General features: G+C 40.4%; 1 protein-coding gene across 1 annotated transcript in view; it reads left to right on the top strand.

Annotated features, from left to right (window-relative positions):
• TM9SF2 (transmembrane 9 superfamily member 2) overlaps window positions 1-25,287 on the top strand; it is a 56,598-nt gene that overhangs the window by 4,442 nt on the left and 26,869 nt on the right. Inside the window, exons 2-4 of the mRNA XM_063425410.1 lie at window positions 10,456-10,523; window positions 12,771-12,864; window positions 16,530-16,654. Coding sequence (XP_063281480.1) covers window positions 10,456-10,523; window positions 12,771-12,864; window positions 16,530-16,654 — 287 coding nt within the window. The remainder of the gene's footprint in view (window positions 1-10,455; window positions 10,524-12,770; window positions 12,865-16,529; window positions 16,655-25,287) is intronic.

Genomic DNA, 25,287 nt, shown 5'->3' with positions numbered 1-25,287 from the left:
GTTTTAAATATGATTATTGTTGTCGTGGCGTATTTGCATGTAGCATTTTTGTATATGATACAGCTGAGGTTGCCCACGCTGGGGTGCATGCATTCGGTATATACATCAATGCGCAGTTCGTCACCTACGTAGAGGCCGATTGTTTTTTTGCTGGTGTGATACGGTTGACACGGGTATGTTCAGCTGTCTGCGCTCGGCCTCCACGTAGCTGGTGTTGTGCCTTTGCCTCTGTTACGCCAGTGAACATTTGTTTGAGCGGAGTGACCCAGAGCCCTCCCCTCTGAGGGGCACATACCAGTCCCTCAACATCGTCCTGTGTTGTTCTAGTGTATATATTGGGATGTTACCCATATCTCTGAGTTTCTGTTGTCTTGTGTACCTTGGTATTTTAATTTAATGGACGCTCAAACAGGGTAAAATAGGTACAGAGAATAAGGCAAATTAAAAGGGTGGGGGAGACGGACATGGGGAAAATAGAGTAAAATTTAGAGCGTATGCAAACAGATAATACAATTAAAAATTAAAAAAAAAAAATTAAACGGGTCAAACCAGAAGTGAGTGTAAAGTAGATTTGAGATCTTATTTTCAAGCTAGAAAGGTAAATTTTCTCTCTTGCTTAAATATGGCAGTTGGCTTAAACACATTTAAGAACTTTGATACCACTGCATTATACTAAAAGTAGGATTGTAGAAGTGTATCTGATTCTTTGAGTAGAATATTCAATTTCTTGCACCTTGATAATAAGCCATTTAGTACATGGCATGGGATTTGTTTGAAGTTTGCTCTCCCTTAATACATTGCTTGTCTACGCTTTGTCTATTCTTCGAGTAAGATGCAGATGTCTGGCAAATGGATTGAGCCAGGTACTTCACATGGTGGTTAGTTTAGTTCTTATATATTGCTTTGGTAATTGAATTTTAAATACACACATGATACTTCTTCAAGCTCTAGCAGGCAATTAACAGAGCAGGAGACAAGGCATTCTAAATAAAAGTTATCCTGTCACCCATCCACTGCCTTGTAAGTAGGTGTAGTCAAGGAAGGGGAAGAATAGATTGTGCTTGCATGAAGCACCATCAGGTTAGATATATAGTGCAAAATACATGTTAAACCATAAATAAACTTTAAAGAGAAACAGGTGCATTTGAAAACACAGTTTTAAAAAATAACACAATTATGCTTATTATCAAGCTATATATTCTATGGTTGTGTTTCAACACATCTTTACTACAGACATCAACAGGCACTGGAGTTGCACCTCCCCTTTTCATGTATTATAATGCAAAAGGTAAATTCACCTGAATGTTCCTCATTTGAAGCAAGTATTTGCCACCCTGGTAAGGAGGTTGAGAATTCCAGATGTAGATCTAACGGCTTCAAGTGAAAGCAAGAAGGTACCAGTTTTTGCTTCCCTCTACTGGACAGGACTGTCCTCAGTATATGGAAAGTCTCTCCGTGAAATAGACAGGGTGACGTGTGTTCCCTCTAGTTGCTCTGATTTCATGTTTCCTTCAAAAATAGCAATAATCTCATATAGGCCGAATCGCAGTTGGTTCTTGGATTTGAGGCAACTGAACCAAACATCTTGCCTCTTTCAAATCAACTAATAGTGAACAGAGACCTGCCTTATGAGACTCTGCCAATGTTTAAGTTGACAGATTGGCTATTGCAATGTTAATTCTCCCCCCCCAATTTTTATTTTTTTTTAAATTCCACCAGAAGGTCAGCATCCAAGATTTATCTCCGGATTTGGAACAAATGTCTCGCCGTTTGTAGGGAGCATGACTGTTGCCACATCAGTCCATCCATTCCGACTTTCCTAAATTTCCTTAAAGAATGTATTTTTTATTTTTGCTATGCTGAGTGTCTGAACTTTGAGGGTTTGCATTTTGGTTGTTGGTCATTTCCTAGTTATGGATTTGGCTTTCAAAATCTTCATCATAAGTTTATTTTTTTTTTATTTTTTTTATGGGCATTTTGCTCAGGCATGCTTTTCGGAAATAATTTTTTCAGCCTGGGATTTGGTTTTGGCTCTCAGAGCTTTTGTGAGACTTCCTTCAAGTCACTTGAGGAAATCGTATGTCTTTTAAAAAAAAAAAAAAAGATATTTATTTATTTTATATAATTTAAGACCGTGTTTTTTGTTGGTCACGTCTACCAGTTGTATAGGGGAAATTTAGACCTTGTCTTGTTCAGAAAACATTATGATCTTTCTTGAGGATAAGTTGGTATTAGATCCTAAACCTTCATTCCTACCCAAAGTGTTGTCTAATGCTATTCAGCCAATCATCCTTGCATCTTTTGCCAATCTTCTTCTCCTAAATAGGCAAAACTTAACTTTCTGGATGTTAGAAGAGCTCTGGAAATCTATATCAAGAGATCTTTTGTTTTCAGGACATCTGTCAACTTCAGAGGTCTTGTGTCAAGGTAGAGAGGCACCTAAAGCTACCATTTTCAGATGGTTGACTAATACAGTTAAGTTGGCGTCTAAAATTCATGGTGTCAAACTTCCTTTTCTAGTAAAGTTGCACTGAACCAGAGCTTTGTCAACATCATGGGCAGCTAGGGCTTCTACCTCCCCTGAAGATATTTGTAAAGCTGCTACCTAATCATCTTCCTATATGTTTACAAGACACTATAGGCTATACATATTTTCTTCTTTAGAAGCCGTTTATGAGCGTAAGGTGCTAGACAGTAGTTTCCTGATTCTTCCTTCCTATTGGGTTCTTGCTATATCCCTCAGGTACTGCCACTGTTTGAAGAAAAACAGAAATTTTACTTATCGCAAATAATTTTTTCCTTCGTATAGTGGCAGTACAGATTTCCCTCATTTTGCATCGATAATTCAATTCTGATATTTGGCAGTATTTGGACTATGTGTGGTTTCTTGATATTATGCTGGGGACAACCTTTTAAATGTATGAGAGGGAGGAGCTTGTTTTATTTTTATTTATTGCCATAGTTCATTACGGTAAATAAAAGTTTGGTTTTTATAGGACAGCAAAGCAGGATGCTACACAGGATTGCATACAGCAGGTTACATAGTTATATAGGCTAAAAATACACGTGTCCAAGTTCAGACTTCCTCACATTTGTTTTTTTGCTGTTGATCCAAAAGAAGGCAAAAAAAAAGCCCAGTTTGAGGCACTTCCAATTTTACAACCAACTAGGAAAGAAATTCCTTCTTGACCCCAGATTAATCCTTGGATCAAGAAGCATTTACCTTACATTGAAAAATGATATCCTTGAATATTCTGTTTTTGCAAGTATGCATCTAGTTGCTGTTTTAACATCTGTACGGACTATAATAAAACTTTTTCAGGCAGAGAATTCCACATCCTTATTGTTATTAGAGTAAAAAGCCCTTTCCTTTGCCTTGGACTAAATCTTCTTTCTTCCAGTCTAAACGCATGATCTCGTGTCCTATGTAAAGTCCGGTTTGTGAATAGATTTCCACACAATGGTTTGTATTGGCCACGAATGTATTTGTATAATGTTAACATATCCCTTCTGAGGCAACGTTTTTCTGAACTAAAGAGGTTTAAATTTAACCATAGCTAAAATGTTACATTCCTTTTATTTTGTAGCCCGCCTCTGCACTCTTTATAATGCCATAATATCCTTCCTTAGAACAGGTGCCCAATATCGCACAGAATATTCAAGATGTGGTCTTACCAGCAATTTTATAAAGAGGCAAAATTATATTCTCAGTGCGAGAATTAATGCCCTTTTTCATGCATGACAATGCCTTACTGGCCTCAGCCACTGCTGATTGACATTGCAAATTGTTGCATAGTTTGTTGTCTATACCATTTACCAAGTCTTTCTCGTGCGTGGTTATCTCAAAATCACTTCCATTACGGGTATAAGTTGCTTGTGCATTCTTGACGGCATAATGCATAACTTTGCATTTTTACACGTTAAATTTAATCTGCCATTTGAGTGCCCAGTCCCCGAGTCTATCTAAATCATGGTTCGTCAACCTGGTCCCTACCGCCCACTAGTGGGCGTTTCAGGATTCCAGGTGGGCGGTAGGGATTTCCAGGTTGATCGGGCGGGCTGGTGCGAGCCAGCGGTACCCGTGCGACTGGGTACCGCTGTGACCATTTGCGGCTCCGGTCCGCGCGGTAAACCGCCGGGGCCGCCTTCCAAAGTGTCCATCGGGTGGCCCATGCTGTCAGGGCCACCCGATGGATGCGGATTGTAAGGGGGCCCGGTCAGCGCTGGGCGCTTTAACAGCGTGACCGGGCCCCCTGTGATGACATCACAGAGCTGGGAGTAAGTGATTCCCCGGTCACTCCTCCCAGCTAAAACTGAGAGCCCCGTGGGAGGAAGCAGAGGGAGTCAGAGTGGGAACTCTGACTCCCATCCACCTGAGCCACCACTGGACCCCAGGAAAAGTCACCCTCCTGCACCTTAAAGGTAGGAGACAGGAGGGTGACTTAAATATAATGTGTGTGTGTGTCTTTGTAGGTATGTCATGTGTGTGTGTCTTTGTAGGTATGTCATGTGTGTGTGTCTTTGTAGGTATGTCATGTGTGTGTGTCTTTGTATGTATGTCTTGTGTGTGTATGTGTCATTGTATGTGTCTTGTGTGTGTCTGTATGTCTTATATGTCTGTGTGCCTGTCTGTTTGTTTGTGTGTGTCTGTGTGTGTGCCTGTCTGTGTGTGTGCCTGTCTGTGTGTGTGCCTGTCTGTGTGTGTGCCTGTCTGTGTGTGTGCCTGTCTGTGTGTGGGTCTTGTCTGTGTGTGTCGTGGGTCTTGTCTGTGTGTGTGTCGTGGGTCTTGTCTGTGTGTGTGTCGTGGGTCTTGTCTGTGTGTGTGTCGTGGGTCTTGTCTGTGTGTGTGTCGTGGGTCTTGTATGTGTGTGGGTCTTGTATGTGTGTGGGTCTTGTATGTGTGTGGGTCTTGTATGTGTGTGGGTCTTGTATGTGTGTGTGTGTGTGGGTCTTGTATGTGTGTGTGTGTGGGTCTTGTATGTGTGTGTGTGGGTCTTGTGTGTGGGTCGTGGGTCTTGTATGTGTCGTGGGTCTTGTATGTGTCGTGGGTCTTGTATGTGTCGTGGGTCTTGTATGTGTCGTGGGTCTTGTATGTGTCGTGGGTCTTGTATGTGTCGTGGGTCTTGTATGTGTCGTGGGTCTTGTATGTGTCGTGGGTCTTGTATGTGTCGTGGGTCTTGTATGTGTCGTGGGTCTTGTATGTGTCGTGGGTCTTGTATGTGTCGTGGGTCTTGTATGTGTCGTGGGTCTTGTATGTGTCGTGGGTCTTGTATGTGTCGTGGGTCTTGTATGTGTCGTGGGTCTTGTATGTGTCGTGGGTCTTGTATGTGTCGTGGGTCTTGTATGTGTCGTGGGTCTTGTATGTGTCGTGGGTCTTGTATGTGTCGTGGGTCTTGTATGTGTCGTGGGTCTTGTGTGTGTGTGGGTCTTGTGTGTGTGTGGGTCTTGTGTGTGTGTGTGTGTGGGTCTTGTGTGTGTGTGTGTGTGGGTCTTGTGTGTGTGTGTGTGTGGGTCTTGTGTGTGTGTGTGTGTGTGTGGGTCTTGTGTGTGTGTGTGTGTGGGTCTTGTGTGTGTGTGTGTGTGGGTCTTGTATGTGTGTGGGTCTTGTGTGTGTGTGTGTGGGTCTTGTGTGTGTGTGTGGGTCTTGTGTGTGTGTGTGTGTGTGGGTCTTGTATGTGTGTGCGTGTCTGTTATAGTGGACTATAGTAAGTGGGCTACCTAGCTCAGCCTTCTTACTGGGCATTGCTATAAGGAAGGTTAAAAAATAGAAAAAAGGGGAAAAAAGGTGGGATGGGGAATTGAGGAGGGAGAGGAGATGAGCTGACGCACAAATGAGAAATATTATGCGCAAACAGAGAAGTCGTCTGAATATCACTGAAAGAGACCTTCGTTTGTTCCTTACGAAAATCGAACCAGATATCAAATATTTAGTCTCGCAGCATCAACCTCAAGGATCTCATTAATCACTAGTAAAGGTAATTTCAATTTACTCTATTGTTTTCTCATTAAACTTTATAAAGTTAAAAACCTTATAAACCTGCATTAAGTAGAAATAAAAAGATAAATGTACGTACATTTATTTTTTTTTAAAAACACCCTCCTTTCTTAAAAATATTCTGCCTTTTCAACCAAAAAGATGCATTAGTGGGCAGTAGGTAGAAAAAGGTTGACTACCACTGATCTAAATCCATCTGCAGCAAATTATTATTTTGCTCACATTGTATTACTTTACAGAGTTTTGTGTCATCTGCAGACACTGAAACATGACTTTCAAAGCGTTTTTTTCAAAATAATTTATAAACATGTTAAATAGAAAGGGTCCCAAAACAGAACCATGAGGGACACCACTTGACACCTCTGTCCAGTTTGAAAATGTACCATTAATGACAACTCTCTGTAGAGTATTGTATTTTTAAGCCAATGTTCTACCCAAGAATAAGAATGTTCTTCTAGACAGATTTCTTTGAGTTTGATACAATTCCACACAATAGATTAGTGTTCAAATGCCTTGGCAAAATCCAAACAGATCACATCCAGTGCAACACCCTGATCCATACTTCTACTTACTACTTTGTAGAATGCAATCAAGTTCGTTTGACATGACCTGTGCTTTTTAAAACATGCTGATTTTGCTGATAACAATGTTCTTCTAAAAGAATTCTTGAATATTATCCCTTTATAACCTTTCAAATACTTTCTCAGCCACAGAAGTTAAGCTCACAGGTCTATAATTTCCATGCAATGGTTTCGAACCCTTTTTGAATATAGGAACCACATCCACCTTCCTCCAATCCTCCAGAACACTTCCGGAAAGAACAGAATCTTGAAAGCTTAAAAACAGAGGTTTACTTATTTCCACACTTCGTTCCTTAAGTACTCGTGGATAAATACCATCAGGCCTTGGAGCTTTGTTTATACTAACTTTCTTTAGTTGCTGCAGCACATTGCCTTGAGTTAGCCAATTACAATTTTCCTCCATTTTTTTTAGCAGCAATCATTTGCATGTTATTGCCATAGGTTCTTCCTTAATATATACAGAGGAGAAATAGTTATTTCAGATTTCTGCCTTTTCCTGCCTTCATTAACTAACATCCCCAATCCGGTTTTTAGTGTACCTACACTTTCATTAAAAAATAATAATAATAATAATAATAATTATGGAAAGATTCAGTCATTTACATAGATAACGTCAAAGCAATAAAACAATCCACAAAAGGTAAATTACAGAGAGTAGACATTACTATGACAAAATAAACATTCGGGCCAGGGGTTGACTTCTCTTGTTAGAGTGCTCGTAGAAAAATGGGAAGCTCCTTCTGATTCCTAAGCTTATGAAGGTAACTAGACTCAGCCTGAGTGGCTTTCTGCTTAGTTTCCAGGACCATGATCTCGGCAACCAGTTCTCCTGAGGGCTCCAAATTATATAAAATGGGCATGTACTGCACACTTATGGGCTTACTAAACCACTAAGGGAGGAGTCTCTAATAACTTATTTTAAGCAGAGGAAGCAAACTCTTTCTCTAAAGAGGCACAAGATCAAATAGAAAGAATTTAAGCTGCCAAGATCGTTCTGTTGGCTTAAATAATGAAGCAAAAAACGATCACAACTGGGGAATGATGCGAGAGAAGAGTTGTGCTGACACATGAGCAAAGGTGTGAAAGGAGATTTTGAAGCACAGAAATGTACCGTATATACTCGAGTATAAGCCGAGTTTTTCAGCACATTTTTTGTGCTGAAAAACCCCAACTCGGCTTATACTCGAGTCAGAGTCTGTATTATGGCAATTTACATTGCCATAATACAGACTGGGGGAGAGGGGGGCTGGCAGAGCTGTACTTACCTTTCCTGCAGCTCCTGTCAGCTCTCTCCTCCTCCGCGCCGTCCGTTCAGCACCTCGGTCAGCTCCCAGTGTAAGTCTCGCGAGAGCCGCGGCTCTCGCGAGACTTACACTGGGAGCTGACAGAGGGAGCTGCACAGACTGCGCGGAGGAGGAGAGAGCTGACAGGAGCTGCAGGAAAGGTAAGTACAGCTCTGCCAGCCCCCCTCTCCCCCCCACTGAACTGCCAATGACACTGGACCACCAGGGAAGGAGCCCCCCTCCCTGCCATATATCAAGCAGGGAGGGGGGACGAAAAAAAAATATAATAAAAAAAAAAAAAAATATAATTCAGTTTAAATAATAAATAATAATAATAAACAAATATAATAATATTACAAAATAAAATAATAATTAATAAAAAAATGAATAATATATCAAAACGCCCACCCCCACCAACACATACACAAACACACACTGCATCACACACACACACACACTGCATTCATACACACACACTGCATTCATACACACACACTGCATTCATACACACACACTGCATTCATACACACGCACTGCACTCATACACACGCACTGCACTCATACACACACGCACTGCACTCATACATACACGCACTGCACTCATACATACACGCACTGCACTCATACATACACGCACTGCACTCATACATACACGCACTGCACTCATACATACACGCACTGCACTCATACATACACGCACTGCACTCATACATACACGCACTGCACTCATACATACACGCACTGCACTCATACATACACGCACTGCACTCATACATACACGCACTGCACTCATACATACACGCACTGCACTCATACATACACGCACTCATTATATACACACACTGGAAATAAATATTCAATTAATATATACGCGCACACACTGCACTCATACGCGCACACACTGCACTCATACGCGCACACTGCACTCATACACACACACTGCACTCATACACACACACTGCATTCATTATATACACACACTGTAAATAAATATTCAATTAATATAATTTTTTTAGGATCTAATTTTATTTAGAAATTTACCAGTAGCTGCTGCATTTCCCACCCTAGTCTTCTACTCGAGTCAATAAGTTTTCCCAGTTTTTTGGGGTAAAATTAGGGGCCTCGGCTTATATTCGGGTCGGCTTATACTCGAGTATATACGGTAATCGATTCTGGAGTACATATTCAGGAATAAAAAGTATAATCATGGTCCTCCAGGTGCAGCGCATTCCAATTGTCTACCAGCTGGAGGCTGCATATGTTTTATTTTAAGTATGTGAAGGCCACTTTGAGGAAGATAGCTATGCCTTGTAGAGGTATCAATTCTGGGATCAAGAGCAAAATTAAAATCACTCCCAACAATCGGGGTCCACTCCCTGAACGTATCAAGAAGGCGAAGTATATGGACAATGAATTTGCACTGACCTACATTTGAGCTAAATAAAGAGGCAAAGATCAACAAGCACCTGGAAAGTAAACAAAGTGTGAGAACAGAATTGCCACACCTGCCCTTTTGGCATCAGAATGATTAGTGAAGATCCTGCAAAGGTTATGCAAAACAGGCGCGCTTCCCTCGCGGAATTTTGTCTCGTCAACCAGTGCGACTGAGGCTTTGCAACACCAAAGGTAACAAAGTAGTCGGGAGCATTGCTCTGGCTTGTTGAGGCCTTTAACATTGAGTGTAACAACATTCAAGGGTGCCGTGGAGAAGGCCATGGTAACAGCTGGAAAGTAGTGGGAACACCAAGGGAAAAGAAGCAAGGAAAGGATGGAAGCAAGGGCGGCAGAGTAGTGTAGGTGGGTGTAGTATTTCCATGACATAAGATCCACTTGTTGTGTGTCACTGTATTGCGGGAAAGTGAGATCAGTAAATGTGATTTATTTGAAGGGACATGTTCAGTTAATATGATTACCTCTAAACGTGATAGATAATGTTCCTACAATAAGAGACAATTTCAGCTATTTTTAGTTCCTTTGGCCCTTAAAGAAATACCTTAGTGTTCGTAAAAATATATACATAAAGATGTAAGTCCCTCCCCCCGTGATTTAAAGGATTAAGTATCCCCCTTTATTCAATTTCCCAATTCCAGCACCAAAGGGTTCAGCAACCCTGGGTCGCGCTCTGCCTTCTCAGACGTATTGCCTCAGTACTTTCCTACAGGATTTTCTTTGAATTCTCCATGCAGTTCTCATGGAGAGCATAAGGGCATCCAGTGCCATTTTAGTGGAATCAAACACCATGATACTCCAAGAAGCACCACTAGAGGTTTTCTGGTAGAGGCAGTCTTAGTTCTGCAATGTAAACGTTGCAGTTTCTCTAAAACGGCAATGTTTTACGCTGCAGGACTAAGTGAGGCAGGGACAGTGCACCTAGACCACTTCAATGAGATTGTGATCTGGGTGCCTATTGTGTAGTGTGTGTATATATGTGTATGTGTGTGTGTGTGTGTGTGTATATATATATATATTCTCTCATATTGTCTGAAATTACCCTAATATTATTATTATAATTTTTTTTGGCCCTACAATTTAAATGAGCATTTTGTTAAATCTGTACATTGATTATTTCTCTCTCCATCTCTCTCTCTCTTTGTAGTCTGAAATAGAGTTGTTTGTCAACAGACTGGATTCAGTGGAGTCTGTGCTTCCTTATGAATACACTGCGTAAGTTTTTGTTATTGTTTGTCTTTTTTTTATTAAATATGTCTTTTTATCCAGTGATCTGTGTGTATAAATAAAGCAAAAGCAGGAAAGTTTTTTTTTTTTTTTTTGTAAATTCTTTATTATGACGAACAGGTGAGTACAGAAACACACATATTCATACACCACAACAGTGTATATACGGTAAGTCAGTTCGTAAATCAACATCAAAAATAAGCATTATTGTCTTCTGATCATCTAATATGCAGCAAGCGTCATATGGCTGTTAAACAACCAATAAAGCGTAGGCAATATGAGCAAATTTAACAATTGAACGAATATAGATGGATGCATCTTTAAAAGCTAAAACAGTTCCAGTAACATCAATAACCACTCAAGTAAAGCTAAACAATGGGATATCTCAGAGCCCCCGTTCCGTGGCCCCTCCAGGTGACCCGGTATATAAACCTAATAGCCGAGAGAGTAGGTAATAGCTACAGTCACAGACATGGTTAGGTGTGAAAAAGCAGGAAAGTTAATATCACTTCATAAATAATGGAAATATTTTGTTGAGAGAAAATATACTTCTTCAAATCATGTTATGTTTATAACCAGACTTTTTTTTCCTCCCTCTAAAATTGCAAAAAGTGGACTAACAGTTTATGGACATGGGTTACTCTAGGCTCCATGATCACTTAACTGTTTTAAAAGCGATCCAATCTTGCTTATCTTAATTATTTGCGTGTGCAAAGCATAGGCACTCATTCATTGGTTGAGAGCATTCATAGCTGTATTGGCACCTGACTTCTTCAGTTATTTAGTTTCCACTCATTGTGGTTCAAGGTGGACAAGAACGTGGTAAATGGCAGACTGTTGTGAAATGGTTTGCCCCCCCTTACCAAGAAATGGCACCACTACAGAGAGGTGCCACTCCTATCCCCAATAAAAAACAAAAACAAAACTGCTGTCTACACATGAGAGCCGTAGACCATAAGAATGCAGAGACCGACTGAGAGTGTGCTCTTGGAGCACTACACGCATTAAGGTCGGCTTTGTGGCTGCTTTCTTTTTGTCAGTCGATGAAGTCCATTTGTTTGCAGAGCAATGAGTTTTAGGTCTTTTTCTGAACTCATATGTGTATGTTATAAAATGTCACTATGTGAAAGATGCATGTTAAATCTGCAGATACAAGCTCAATTAAAAAACATTTAGCTGAGTGTAGCGCCTAAAAAAAATATTTGAACAATTATTTAAAAGTGCATCAAAATTTCCACCTTTAACATTCTGGGGTCAGGAACACAAACATGCATTCCTGACCCTATAGTGTTAAAAACATAATTTAGCCCCCCAGAATATAATAAAATCTTACTTTTATTCCAGTCTGACATACCCAGTGGAGGTATCCCTAGGCTGTAATGTAAACACTGTTCTTTGAAAAGACCATGTTTAATGCAAGAGACGAAGGGAATGATTCTACTCACCAGAACAAATACAGTAAGCTGTAGTTGTTCTGGTTACTATAGTGTCCCTTTAAATATTAAAGTGCTTCTATATTCACACAATTGCAAATATTTTATGAATATACAGCCTAATGCTACATAACTAATTTACCAATTAAGGCTAAATAACTTTTTGGACTATATTGTATCTTCAATAGAAAACCATCTTTAAAAAGATTTTTATTTTATTCAAAACCTTTTTTTTTTTTTTAAATAAATCTGATTTTATTTAAATTAAAAAAATCCCATTTATTTTAAATGTACTGATTTTTTTAATTTTTTTTTATTTATTTTTAAAAAAAAAAAAAAATTTCATCCTGATATATTTACTATGAAAAAGTTTTTTGTGACACTGTCACTAGTGCAGTGCTTGGCTTTGTTAGTCTGTAGGAGCCTGTATTACTGATAGAACTCTGTAATCACAGATGAGCTTGTGAGAAGAGGACCAATGTCTGATGGCAAATGTAAAGATGTGCCAGCTGAAATTGTTTTGCTACCACTTCAATTTTCTCATTGCAGTGAAATTCAAATTCACCACATATGTTTTTATCTTTATGAATGAATCCGTCCTAGTATTGCCTATTTCTATATGATATAATGTGGGATGAGGTCAAATGGTGTGGGTACAGACTCAGTCATGGCTCTGTGTAATGGAGTTAGACTTTACTAATGGAAACTGAGGCAGAGTAAGAGGAGAGTTTTTGTTTTTTTTTATGTTAAAGTGAAAAAAGTTATAACAATCCTGTTCTGATTATTCATTTTATTTTTCTAGGTTTGATTTCTGTCAAAAATCGGGAGAAAACAGACCATCTGAAAATCTTGGCCAAGTACTATTTGGAGAAAGAATCGAACCCTCTCCATACAAGGTTTCTGTGCACTACATCATTTTTTTTACACCTTTTTTATTTATGGATTGAGTTTTGTCTAAAATGTACATGTTATATTTATGTAAAAACTACATTGGTGTTGGGACTAGAGAACTGGAATACAATAAATATAATATGCAAGAGATGTTAGAAAAGCTTAACATAATGGAAGGAAAAGGAGGGGAGAGTGCAATAGTATGAAATAGGGGGAAATGCACAATGGCCTATTTTTTTTCTTAGTTGGAAACCATGGGAATGAGTAAGAGGCTAGTTTACGGTTTGTAAGAGACTAAGCCCCCAATTTAATATTTTTGGATAAGCTTTTTAAATGTCTTTTCCCCCCAAAAAAGGAAATCACTTTGTTTATGCAGCCCTAGCCATACCCCCTGGCTTAGGTTCGCTTAGCCTCCCTATACACTTCCTGAAAAAGTTTTAATTGTTTTAGCTTATTTTATTGCACAGGTTGCTTAATATAGAATCTCTTATCCCCTGTTCTGCAAAGTTAAAAAGGTCATCATAATGAAAATGTCTGGGAACCACTTTAGGATAAAATCTTTTATATTATAAAGATAAATTGTGCAGATTAAAGGCAAAATAGATTACAGAATGTTATAAAAAGTACATTTTAGTTAATCGGATAGTGAAATATTGTTTGCGTGCGAGAACCCACCACATCAAACAAAAGACAGTGGAGCGCTAAATTTATACACTTACCTTTAAATAAGGGAATATAGTTAAAGCAGAGTGTCTAAGAGAGAAAATTAGACCAAATATGGTGCAGTATGTCTAAAACAAGTAGAATATTATATTTTTCGTATGATGCACACTCACATGGTGCAGAGCCTTATGGGGGATAGGCTCAAATCTCATGCGTAGAGGTATTTTAAGAGAATACCAAAACTTCTTCAGTGTGAGATGTTGAGTACTCCGAGATAAAGGGAGAGATAAGACAAAATATAGTGTTTTATCCTCACTAAAAACGTGAATAAAATAAGGTAGTCACTGCTCACCTTGAGTACTCAATATCTCTACACTGAAGAAGTTTTGGTATAGATGTTGAGTACTTAAGGTGAGCAGTGACTGCCTTGTTTTTTTTGTTTTTTTTTAAATCTTTTATTTCGTGGTTTGAGTAAGTGTCATGCAATCAACGTTATTACAACTTTGTGGACACGCAGGTCCTGTATTTAGGTACAGTTGAGTTATAATTGTTTCAAAATTTACATACAAGAGTCGTAACATTTTGCATGTTGGTTGTGTTTACCCTCTTATTATTCAGTATTGCGGATGTGGGGCTTTAGGTGGAGGCTATATGTTTTCGGATTTCTTCATACTCCTGTCTATGTCCGTGTTGGACGTTATGAGGGCTGATTCCCTTCCGTTTTTTTTTTTTTTTTTTTGGTCAGTTCTTGTTTTGGTGACTGCCTTATTTTATTCACGTTTTTAGTGAGGATAACACACTATATTTTGTCTTATCTCTCCCTTTATCTCTGAGTACTCAACATCTCACACTGAAGACATTTTAGTATTCTCTTAAAATACCTCTACGCATGAGATTTGAGCCTATCCTATAAGGCTCTGCACCATGTGAGTGTGCTTCATACGAAAAATATAATATTCTACTTGTTTTAGACATACTGCACCATATTTGGTCTATTTTTCTCTCTTAGACACTCTGCTTTAACTATATTCCCTTATTTAAGGGTAAGTGTATATATTTAGCGCTCCACTGTCTTTTGTTTGCTGTGGTGGGTTCTCGCCACTCAAACAATATTTCACTATCTGGTTTGCATGTTTTTGTGTTAAGAGGTATTAAAGGACCACTCTAGGCACCCAGACGACTTCAGCTTAATGAAGTGGTCTGGGTGCCAGGTACCTCTAGGATTAACCCTTTTTTTTTTATAAACATAGCAGTTTCAGAGAAACTGCTATGTTTATAATGAGGGTTAATCCAGCCTCCAAATCCTCTAGTGGCTGTCTCATTGACAGCCGCTAGAGGCGCTTGCGTGCTTCTCACTGTGAAAATCACAGTGAGAGCACGCAAGCGTCCATAGGAAAGCATTGTAAATGCTTTCCTATGCGACCGGCTGAATGCGAGCGCGGCTCCTGCCGCGCATGCGCATTCAGCCGATGACGTCGCGATCAAGATGGAGAGGAGGAGGAAAGCTCCCTGCCCGGCGCTGGAAAAAGAGGTAAGTTTAACCCCTTCCTCTCTCCAGAGCCCGGCGGGAGGGGGTCCCTGAGGGTGGGGGCACCCTCAGGGTACTCTAGTGCCAGGAAAACGAGTATGTTTTCCTGGCACTAGAGTGGTCCTTTAAGTGTTGAGCTGAGCAGCTTTTCAAACTTTAGATGTAAACTTACCTTTAGCGCCTTATATTGACACAGCACCTTTGGTTTATACATTTTAGTTAATATTTACAATGATCAGCCATTACATTAAAACCACCTGCCTAATAGCCTTTAGGTCCCTTTTGTGCTGCCAAAACAACTTTGATGTGCTCATAGGTCCTCTGAAAATATCATGTTATCTGGCACGAAGACAGTAATAGTAGATCCTTTAAATCCTTTAAGCTGCAAGGTGGGAGAGGATTTGTTCCAGCACATCCCACAGATGCTCAATTGGATTGAGATCTGGGGAATTTGGAGGCCAAGGCAACACCTTGAACTCTTTGTCATGTTCCTCAAACCATTCTTGAGCATTTTGTGCAGTGTGACAATGGTGCAGGTTCCTGCTGAAACAGGCACCTGCCATCAGGGAACACCATTGGCATGAAGGGGTGTACTGTACATGGTCTGCAAGAATGTCTAGGTAAGTGGTACATATCAAAGTAATGATCCACATAAATGCCAGGACCCAAGGTTCCCAGCAGAACATTGTCCATAGCATAACAGTGCCGTCGCTGGCCTGCCTTCTTCCCATAGTGTATCCTGCTACAATCTCTTCATAAGGTAAACCACGTACACCCACACGGCCATCGATTTTTATCAAAAGAAAACTTGATTCAACAGACCAGGCAACCTCCTCCAATTAGATATAAATGCTATTCACTAAACCAGAGATGCAATAGAAAATATATACTATATTGACAGGTGTGCGTATTAAATAGAAATGAATTGGCAACATGTGGCATACAAGGTTCAAATTCTACCAATACAGTAGCAGTCTATGCATTTCATACCTCTACTTTAACAAGACTCAATTTTAGTGCAAACCTTCTGGCTCACCTATACCCCACAATGCCACTTATCCAATAATGAGGAGCATCTGAAAACTGTGTGTACCTGTGATCTTAACAAGGTCAGGCAAGATCTTAAAATCAACAGCAAAGCCAGGGATAAATCCACTAAAACTACAAAACAGCATTGTCTTTCAATGCTGAATAAAATGACAGAAACACTGCTCTCAGACTACTTCATTGAGATGAAGTGGTCAAGGAGCCCTTAGTGTTCCTTTTAAGGGGATGAAATTACATTTAAGAAGGACAATGCGTGTATATTTATTATAGTAGTTTAATGCCCTGGTCCTAATCCACCTCCCTCTCCAACCTGTGAGCATGGCTTTTTTCCCATTGTTTAAAGTATATTCTGTTGTATTTTACGTTGTTTTGTAGTCACTCTTTTGTATGTGTTAACATTTGTAAATTTCCAAAAACCAAAATGTTTTACAGTTTACATTTAAAAAAGATGAAAAATGCACCCATGTGTGTACAAAAAAATTCAGTACACTCAATGACAGCAAACAGAAGTTGGACTTCCTGAAAAAAAGTATGCTCTTGAACTATCAACATCATTGGTAAGTACAAAGTATCAAAACCATTTCAATTTCTGACAGAAGCAATTTCTGCATTTTTTGTTGTTTGCGTTCAACTGCAATTTGCATTTTACTAATTTATTGCAGCAACACATATTATATATATATTTTTTTATTTTATTTTTTGAAAGGACCACATATTTGTTAAAAAATACAGAAAAATTCTAAAAAAATGTAATTTTTTTTACTACAGTTTTTGCAATAATGTGTGTATAATTAGTGCAGGTTAAGGAAAGTAATGATTAGAAACAAATTAATTTAGCTGTTCTGAATTACAGAATATATAATGTTTCTAGGATTTAAATATTTTTTTTATTTTTTTTTGGTGTAGTTACAGGTCACAAAACAAGGAGTAATATAAACTTTTATTGTAGAGCGATTTTAGAATTTGGTATGTTTGTCTTGTAAGCTTAATAGCCATAAAAGAAGGCAAAATTGCCACACATAAGTATATAGTTATATAAAGTAGTCATCACAGGCTATTTACCTAAGGTTAGTTTGACACTTTTTACGTAGCCATTTCACCGTCAATCTCTGCTAAATATTAGTAATATGAGTAAAATTGAGGTTTTTTTTTGTTTTTTTGTTTGTTTTTTTTGACACACAAACTTATAACAAAGATCTTCTCATGTGTATTTCATAAGTTGGTGTGTGTGTTCCTTTATTTTGTGTTCAGCTACATCTGCTGAGTAAAACGATACCCCCATTGTATGTCTTTGGCACTATTTTGTGAAGCTACCAGTGCCATATAGGAGACCTGTCCATTTCAGTATTTACAGTAGAATTTTGAGAGACTGATTTAATGGGCCTATGCTTGACTGTTTAAAAAAACAAAAACAAAAAAAAACCCACAAAGGCCTACCATTTCTTAAAGTAGACCCCCGAGGGTATTTTAAAAAGGCATATTTTAACCAGGCTAGCGGTATTCCCGAGTGTGACTCGGGGTTAATTTTCGCTGCCAGAAGCGGTAACCCCGAGTCACGCTCGGGGTAGATATCAGAGCTGGCAGCGGAATCTCCTTACCTTCTCCTTGCGATCCAGCGATGTCCCCGCGCTGTGATTGCCGGTGAGAGCCCCGGCGGATGCCTCCATCTGACTTCCTGGTTCCGTCTCTGTGAGCCGCAGAGGCTCATGGGGGCGGAACTGGGCGGGTAATTCAAATGTTTCAAGCATAAAAGTGACACACACACATAAAGTTAGGTGATACAGTGAAATCCTGTCAGATTACATTGTATCACCTCAGATTTGACACAGTACCACCTCAGATTTGAAATTTGATCATCCTACACTGCCCTGCCTGCCCTTTTTGCTGTAATTTCTGCCCATAAAATAATTTTTTTACCATGGAATCAAAGCGTCACTTTAGCATCTCCAAAGCGGGTTTGGATCAGATGAGTGACAGCGGCAGCGACACAGAGCCCCTCGCAGAATTGAGCGACTGCGATAGCGTTTCGTGGCAAGATTCGTCATCCGACTCTGACAGTGACCAGAGAAGTGGCGACAGCGACGATTCTGCACCCGAGCTCAGTGATGTGCGCACTTGGTGCCTTTTTGATTGCGGTATGGATGAGGTACCGCCGCCAAGATTTCCGTTTACTGGATCACCTGGGATGAAGGTAGACGTTGAGCACAATGATCCTTTGGCATACCTAAAATTATTTCTCACAGATGACGTCATTGAAAAGATTGTCACGGAGACAAATCGCTACAACGAGCAGCAATCAGCTACTCTGCATAGCAAGTTTTCCAGGAACAGAAAATGGGAACCGGTATATTATTTATTAGATTATAATTCATGATTTTATGTTTCGACTTTATCACATCTGAGAGTACTTTTGGTCAGGTTTAAGAAAGTAATTACTGGCCTACAATACATAACACCAAATTTCCATGCAAAAAAATGGTACCGCTTTTGGTACAAAATTCCTGACATAATCATACCGCCAGGGAGGCTAAACCTTAGCCTTTTTGACACACACTTGGAGATGATACTGTATATTATGCAATCCTTATGTGTGCTATGTCAGCATAACACCTAATATGTTGCTCAGCTATGTCATCTTGGTACAACAACACCCCCATGTATACCTTTTTCAGGGATAAGTGGATGTTGAAGGGGCATATTGGAGACACACCACTTTCATATTTTTCAAAAGTGGATGCTGGGCCCATGTCTCATTTTAGCAGCTCAGAATTGCAAATTACCTCTCAAAGGCCACATCTTTTTTTAAATATAAGCAGTTCATCAATTCAAATTATGAACAAGTGCATACTATTTGCTGTGAAAGGGGGAATAGTTGGCGTAAACTTATCAGGGGGTAGTACCCAGTCTGCGTCCCGGGCAAAGCATTCATAGATTCCGAAACCAAAACACAGACCGACCACAAAGAGAGAACACAGAGAGAGAAACTTTGTAATACCGGTCCTTAGAATGGCTGGGCTATTCAAGCAGAGAATAGTCAAGGTAAAAGCTGAGGTCAAAGGAGTAAAGAGAAACGGAACAACGATAGGACAAGCTATCTTGTCTGATTTAGACAGACGAGTAAAATCACACTACTCTACTTATTCGGCCTCTGTGTGGAAAATTTGAAAACAGTGGGCAATACATAGGCCGGGCTGAGAGGGGCAATCAGGGCAGTCTTAGCGTTTACGCTCCTCTTGTAACCCACCTTTTCTGGGGGGTTTTCTTTTTGGGGTTGGTGTAATCCTGAAGCAGAAGTGACCTGCCTCCATTCTTCTGCTAGGCTCCACTGATGGTCCCCCTCTGTGGCACTCAAGCAACCCAGAATTGAGCTGAAACTGAAATGAGAGAAATGGGCATTCATCTCAGCATTTTCCTTTTTTTTTTTTTTTAAATGACAAAGGCATTGTGGGTTACCATCTGCATTAAATATATGGCCACTTTTTTATACCATGCCCTGGTCTTTCGCATGATCAAATACGGCTGCATCAGTTAATCGGACAGGTCAACTCCCCCCATATGCCGATTGTAATGTGTATGCAGACTGGCACCTGTTTAAATTAATCTCTGCCAGGTACTGCGACCCTGCGAGTGCTTTCACCATGGATGGTTGAGATGAAAACCTCATTTTTATCGCGGTACTTGAGTGCCAGCAGTTCATTTTGGCAGAGAGCTGCTGTTTCCCCCCTTTTTATTTTTTGCCCGCTAGAGCCTTTGGGAAACCTGTGCGACTCTTCAGAATAGTGCCACAGGCCACGGTCTCAAGGCAGTATAGCATTTTCAAACGGGGGATGCAATTATAAAGATTATCAATATATAAATGATAACCTTTGTTAAGTAATGGCGTTATTAAGTCACAGACAATTTTCCCACTTGTCTTTACTATATCTGGGCAACCTGTGGGATCAAGGTGGCTATCCCTTCCTTCGTATACACGGAAGGTGTACACATAGCATTTATAAAATTTGATACCATATCGGGATCTTTTGGATGGGATGTACTGTCTAAACCCCATAAAATTTCATGAGGGACTCATTAATAGAAATGTGTCTTTTGGGGGTATAAATAGTGGCAAATTTATCAGTAAAGTGGGCAGTTAGAGGGCATGTTTTATATAGAAGTTAATACTGTGGATGACCTTTTGGGGGGCACTTTGTATTTTCACTAAAGTGCATAAATCGCAGTATGTCTGCATATCTGTCCCTACTCATTGTCTGGGGAAAAAATGGGGGTATTGCAAATAGGATTTTTAGACCAATACATCCTAATTGTGGGCTTTTCTTTTTTTTTTTTTTATTATTTTTTTTTTTAATATAGTATACAAACGAAGAAAAATCGAATTTCATATACATACATACATGGACACAAAGGAGTATATATATAAATTGTTCCAAGACTTGTACATCATCAATAATATTATACAGTGTTACTACTCTCCAAGAATTATACTCCAAACATCAGTAGAGGTGAAGGTGCCGGGAACCAAATGTCCCTCACTTCCAACACTACTCATATACAAGTATACAAACAATGAAGTTGACATTTCTTTCTTTATCACTCATATTATATTTTATGCCGCTCTTAATTCGTAATAGATTCCCCCCTCCCCGAATTTTATATCTAATGTTTGTCAAAGTACTCTTGCCAGTGTTGGCTTTTCGAGGACCTTTATCCAATTATCCCAGATCTCATATTGACGTATATTAATGCTTAAATTGGAGGCTATACCCCTTTCCATTTTACATTAAGTTATAATAATTTCCTTGATATGCTGCCATGAGTCAATTGATGTCTTTCTCCAGTTTTTTGCAATGGACATCTTGAAAACCATCAAAGCATGGATCAGCAAACATTTCTTTTCTTTAGTTAATTGCGGTAAATTTAAATGTAAAAGCAAAATATCTGGAGTCCAGATGTGCGTGATACCCAAAAGATTATTTATTTGGACCAGAACTTGATCCCAAGCTTCCCTAATCGGTGCACAGTCCCACCATATATGTAATTCATTCGCTCCCTCATTTCCACTTCTCCAGCATATAGAAATCTCTTCCTCTGAAAATTTCTGAATCTTATTTGGTGTCATGTACCATCTATTTAAAAGCTTATAGTGAGCTTCCCTAATATTTAAACAATGCACCGTGGAGTACACTGTTTGTTTGAAGAGCCCTACTCCATTCCTTTATATCGATTTGTATTGATAAATCTCTTTCCCATTTAATTTTGGCTAGGGGCTGAACAATTCCTTTTACACTTTTCATAATCTCAACGCATCTGGTTAATATTTTTATATTTTTCTCTGAGTCAATTAAGTCATTTAATTTAGAAATTGAAAATGACTTCGTTATGCTACCTAGAGAACTTTGCAGAAAACTTTTTATCCTAATAAAATTAAGTCTTTGTAGCTGAAATGCCGAAAACTCTCCGTAACTCGGAGAAGGAAATAATCCTCCCGTCCTCTAATATATCTGCTAATTTTTTAATCCCATGCCCAGTCCATTCTGTCGTGTCTAAATTTTCCATCCATATCTCCAGGCTTTTGAAAGACAAAACGGGTAGTATTTTATTCCTTAATTGTAATTGGTTTTTAAAATAGGTCCAAAACTTTACAAGAGGTCTAGTTATCAGATTATCGGTTAATCACCTTGTATTTCTATTTCCGATATTATTTCTTGTAGGCCACAATAATCCGACAATATTATATGGATCTGTAATATCTTCCCCCCTCTATTTCGAACCAATTTTGTGGAATTCTATCCTGTTTAATTAAGGGTAGGCTATGCATCAACTGGGCCACTTGATGATCTAAGAAGATATTTGGAAAACCAATACTTCCTTGTTTGTGCTTCAAATATAGGAGATCCTGCCCTATCCTGGGCTTCTTATCAAGACAAATATAGTCTCTGAATATTTTATTTGAGTTTGAGCCGTTGAGGTTGTATCTGTAGCGGAATCATCCTCAATAAATAAATATAGGAAAAATATAAGCCTTAATAAAATTGACCCTGCCCCACCAAGATATCTGTAGAGAATTCCACTGTTTTAGAGAATGTATGCATTCTCTAATCAGAGGGATTACATTGACCTTCATTATATTCTCTGGATCTCTCACTATATTTATCCCTTTTTTTCCCATTTGAAGGCATCATCTTCTTGCATATAGAAAGATAATACTGTCGGTTTTTGGACATTAAGTTTGTAATTTGACAAACGGCTATAACTTTCAATTACTTGCATGCAACTGGTACTGACTGGACGGGGTTGGTTAAAGTTAATAATGTGTCACCAGCATATTGGCTTATCTTGAAATCTTTACCTCTCTTTTTAAAACCTGTTATTTCAGAGTTTTTTCGTATTTCATATTCCAAGGGTTCGGCTATTAAAATATAAAGTAGTGGGGATAGAGGGCAATCCTGACGGGTGCCATTCGATAACTTGAACCACTTAGACTTAATCCCCCCCCCCCCCCCCCAACAATCCTACTCAATGGTGAGGAGTATAAGGCCATAATTGCCGGGAGAATCTGACCTGAAAACCCAAAAGCTTCTTTTTTTTTTTTTTTTTTTAATTCTTTATTTTTGTTGTGCATAAAGGTATAACAACGCGTATGTATGTGGTACCCCAACGGCATTCCACATACTTTTCAAGGACAGTTATAACAGTGGGTTACATGGTAGTACTTGCACAATTTTATATTAACATGAGTGTTCCGGTCTATTACTAATAGCTTGTATCTGGGTATATTACGTGAGACAATAGATGTAGTTAAGGTCATGTATAGTGTTTATAGAATTACAAGCGCATGTTTATTAATTAAGAAACTCACGTTTTGACAAAACGATAGGCGTTTAAGTGTTGTATGATTCTAGCTCAGATTAGATGATCTAGCAATATCCTGACATCACAGTACAATGCATACTTTTTTGAGCCCCCAGCATAGACACAGGTTTAATTAACTTGTCTAGGGTATGTGTAAAGGCTTGTCACCGCTAGGTAGCTAGACCCAATGTTAAGCATACACAAGTATTTTTGCGCTATCTGGATACAGGACAATTTGCACTGAATGCCTAAATAGAACTCACTAACTCTCTTTTTAAACAAAAAAGCTAAGTCAACGCTTGTGAGAAACAAATAGCAGTAATAGATTACGTTGTGAGCTTTATTTGTTTCAGGTACACCTTCCTCTTCGGCTGCCCCAGTCTCTCCGACGGCAGGAGCTGAGAGTTATGTAGGGATCTGCACGGTTGAGCTGCTTGAGGAGGCAGGGGGTTAATTCGGTGCGGTACATGTGCGGCTCAATAAGCATGGTGTAGTGTAAGTCCTGGACCAAGGGGAGCGATAGTCTGCTACTACCGGGGGCTGTGTTGTCCGTTCCCCTTGCCACACGTCTCAGAGTCCTCCTCTGCCTATGCCTTTAAGGGTTGTTCCCGGGCTTTGTAATCCGTTCGTGGACTCACCAGTTCCGACCACCAGGGCTGCGTGCTTCATGTACTCCGCTGTCTGCTTGCTGAGGTGTGGGCGGACCGTCCTGTTCCCAGGTATATTTGCAGGTGTAATGTGGTTCCCTCACGGGTATGAGTGCAGGCTCTTCCCAGCTCTCATGGCTAGTTGCTCTGTTCTTACATGCTTGAGTGCGGCTTGTTGTACTTTGTGCCGTGTGGTATTCGCTGTCGGGCGCCGTCACATGTGCCCCTGCCTGCAGGAGAGAGCGTCTTCTCCTCTGCCATATTTTTTGGCGCGTCTGGCCTGACTGGGTGTGCGTTCTGGGCGGGAGCGGTATGGTGGCATCTCAGGTGGGTCTGAAGCTCGAGCTTTACTTGTGCTCAGTTGGTCTGCTATTTTTCCAAAACGCTTTAAAGGGACACTATAGTCACCTGAACAACTACAGCTTAATGTATTTGTTCAGGTGAGATCTATAGCTCCCTGCAGGCAATCTAATGTAAACACTGTATTTTCAGAGAAAATACAGTGTTTACATTAAATTATTAGGAATACCTCCAGTGGCCGGCACTGTGTGCGCGCCTTCTCTCTCCAGCCTGTCAGCAGAGGAGGGGGGCGGGCAAAGACCGCGAGCTGAACTGTCAGTCAGCTCAGCTCGCGGCCGCTCACACCGCGCGCATGCGCGGTAGTGCGCTGAGGACTTCAGAGGGCGGCATGAATGCCGCCTGCTGAAGTCTGTGCGCATGTGCGGCGAAGCCGCGCATGCGCACAAGGGAGCCATGATGCTTCCAAATGGAAGCGTCTGATTGCTCCCTGCTCGCGCCCGCCTATTTCGTCATTTTGACGAAATAGGGGGCTCGGCTTCACAAGGCTCCCGGCGCTGGAACCAGGTAAGTAAACGGGGGCTGCCTGGAGAGTCCCTTTAAATGTGGCGTCCAGCCGTGCTAGGATATCGTTCTCTTGTGTTGGGTCCGCTGGCTCGAGTGTAGTCTCCGCCATATTGATTATAGCTAGTTTCTGCGATGTGTGCAGTCCGCTCTGCGTACTGCTGCCATGGATAAGCAGCTTGTGAGGGCTCCGGTCTCAACACCATCCCGCAAGGCCTCCGCCATTTTGGTGACACTGCCTGGAGCGTGGGTCTTAGCGGTCCTGCTGCTTCGTCTGTTGTGCTTGTCGACGAGCGGGTCTCGAGGGTGTAGACCGGGATCACCCCCCCCGGTCCAGAGGGGGGGGGAAACGGGGCCGGTATACCCGTGGGTCCGACTCTAAGCCCCGAACGGTAAGCGGCAGGGCAGCGGCCGTCCGCCCCGCTCGCCTCCGGAATAGGCCTTGGGAACGTCGGGTAGGATTCCTCCTCCAGGGGACTGTAGCCTGTTGGGCTATCCTCACCCCGGATCCAGGGCTCTCTGTCCGGCGAGGACCACCGTTGCTGGCAGGCTTTGTGCCAAAATTTGTATAAATATAGTTGTTTCTGGATTTAGGCTGCAGGAGCTAGTCTCGCATGCGACCAGCCAGCTCGGCGATCCGGCCACGCCCCCAAAAGCTTTTAAAGTTCACTGTGTGAAATTCCAGCTAACCCTATCAAATGCCTTTTCTCCGTCTAAGGCCGTTGTTAAGAATGGAGTTTTACTCACATGAACTTTGTAAATATATTTAGAATCTTCCTAATATGATTAGAGGACATCCTTCCTGGTATGAAACCCACCTGCTCCTCTGC

This window comes from Pelobates fuscus, chromosome 1, assembly GCF_036172605.1.
Source record: "Pelobates fuscus isolate aPelFus1 chromosome 1, aPelFus1.pri, whole genome shotgun sequence".
Taxonomy (NCBI): Eukaryota; Metazoa; Chordata; class Amphibia; order Anura; family Pelobatidae; genus Pelobates; species Pelobates fuscus.
This window is presented reverse-complemented; position numbering and strand designations above follow the sequence as displayed.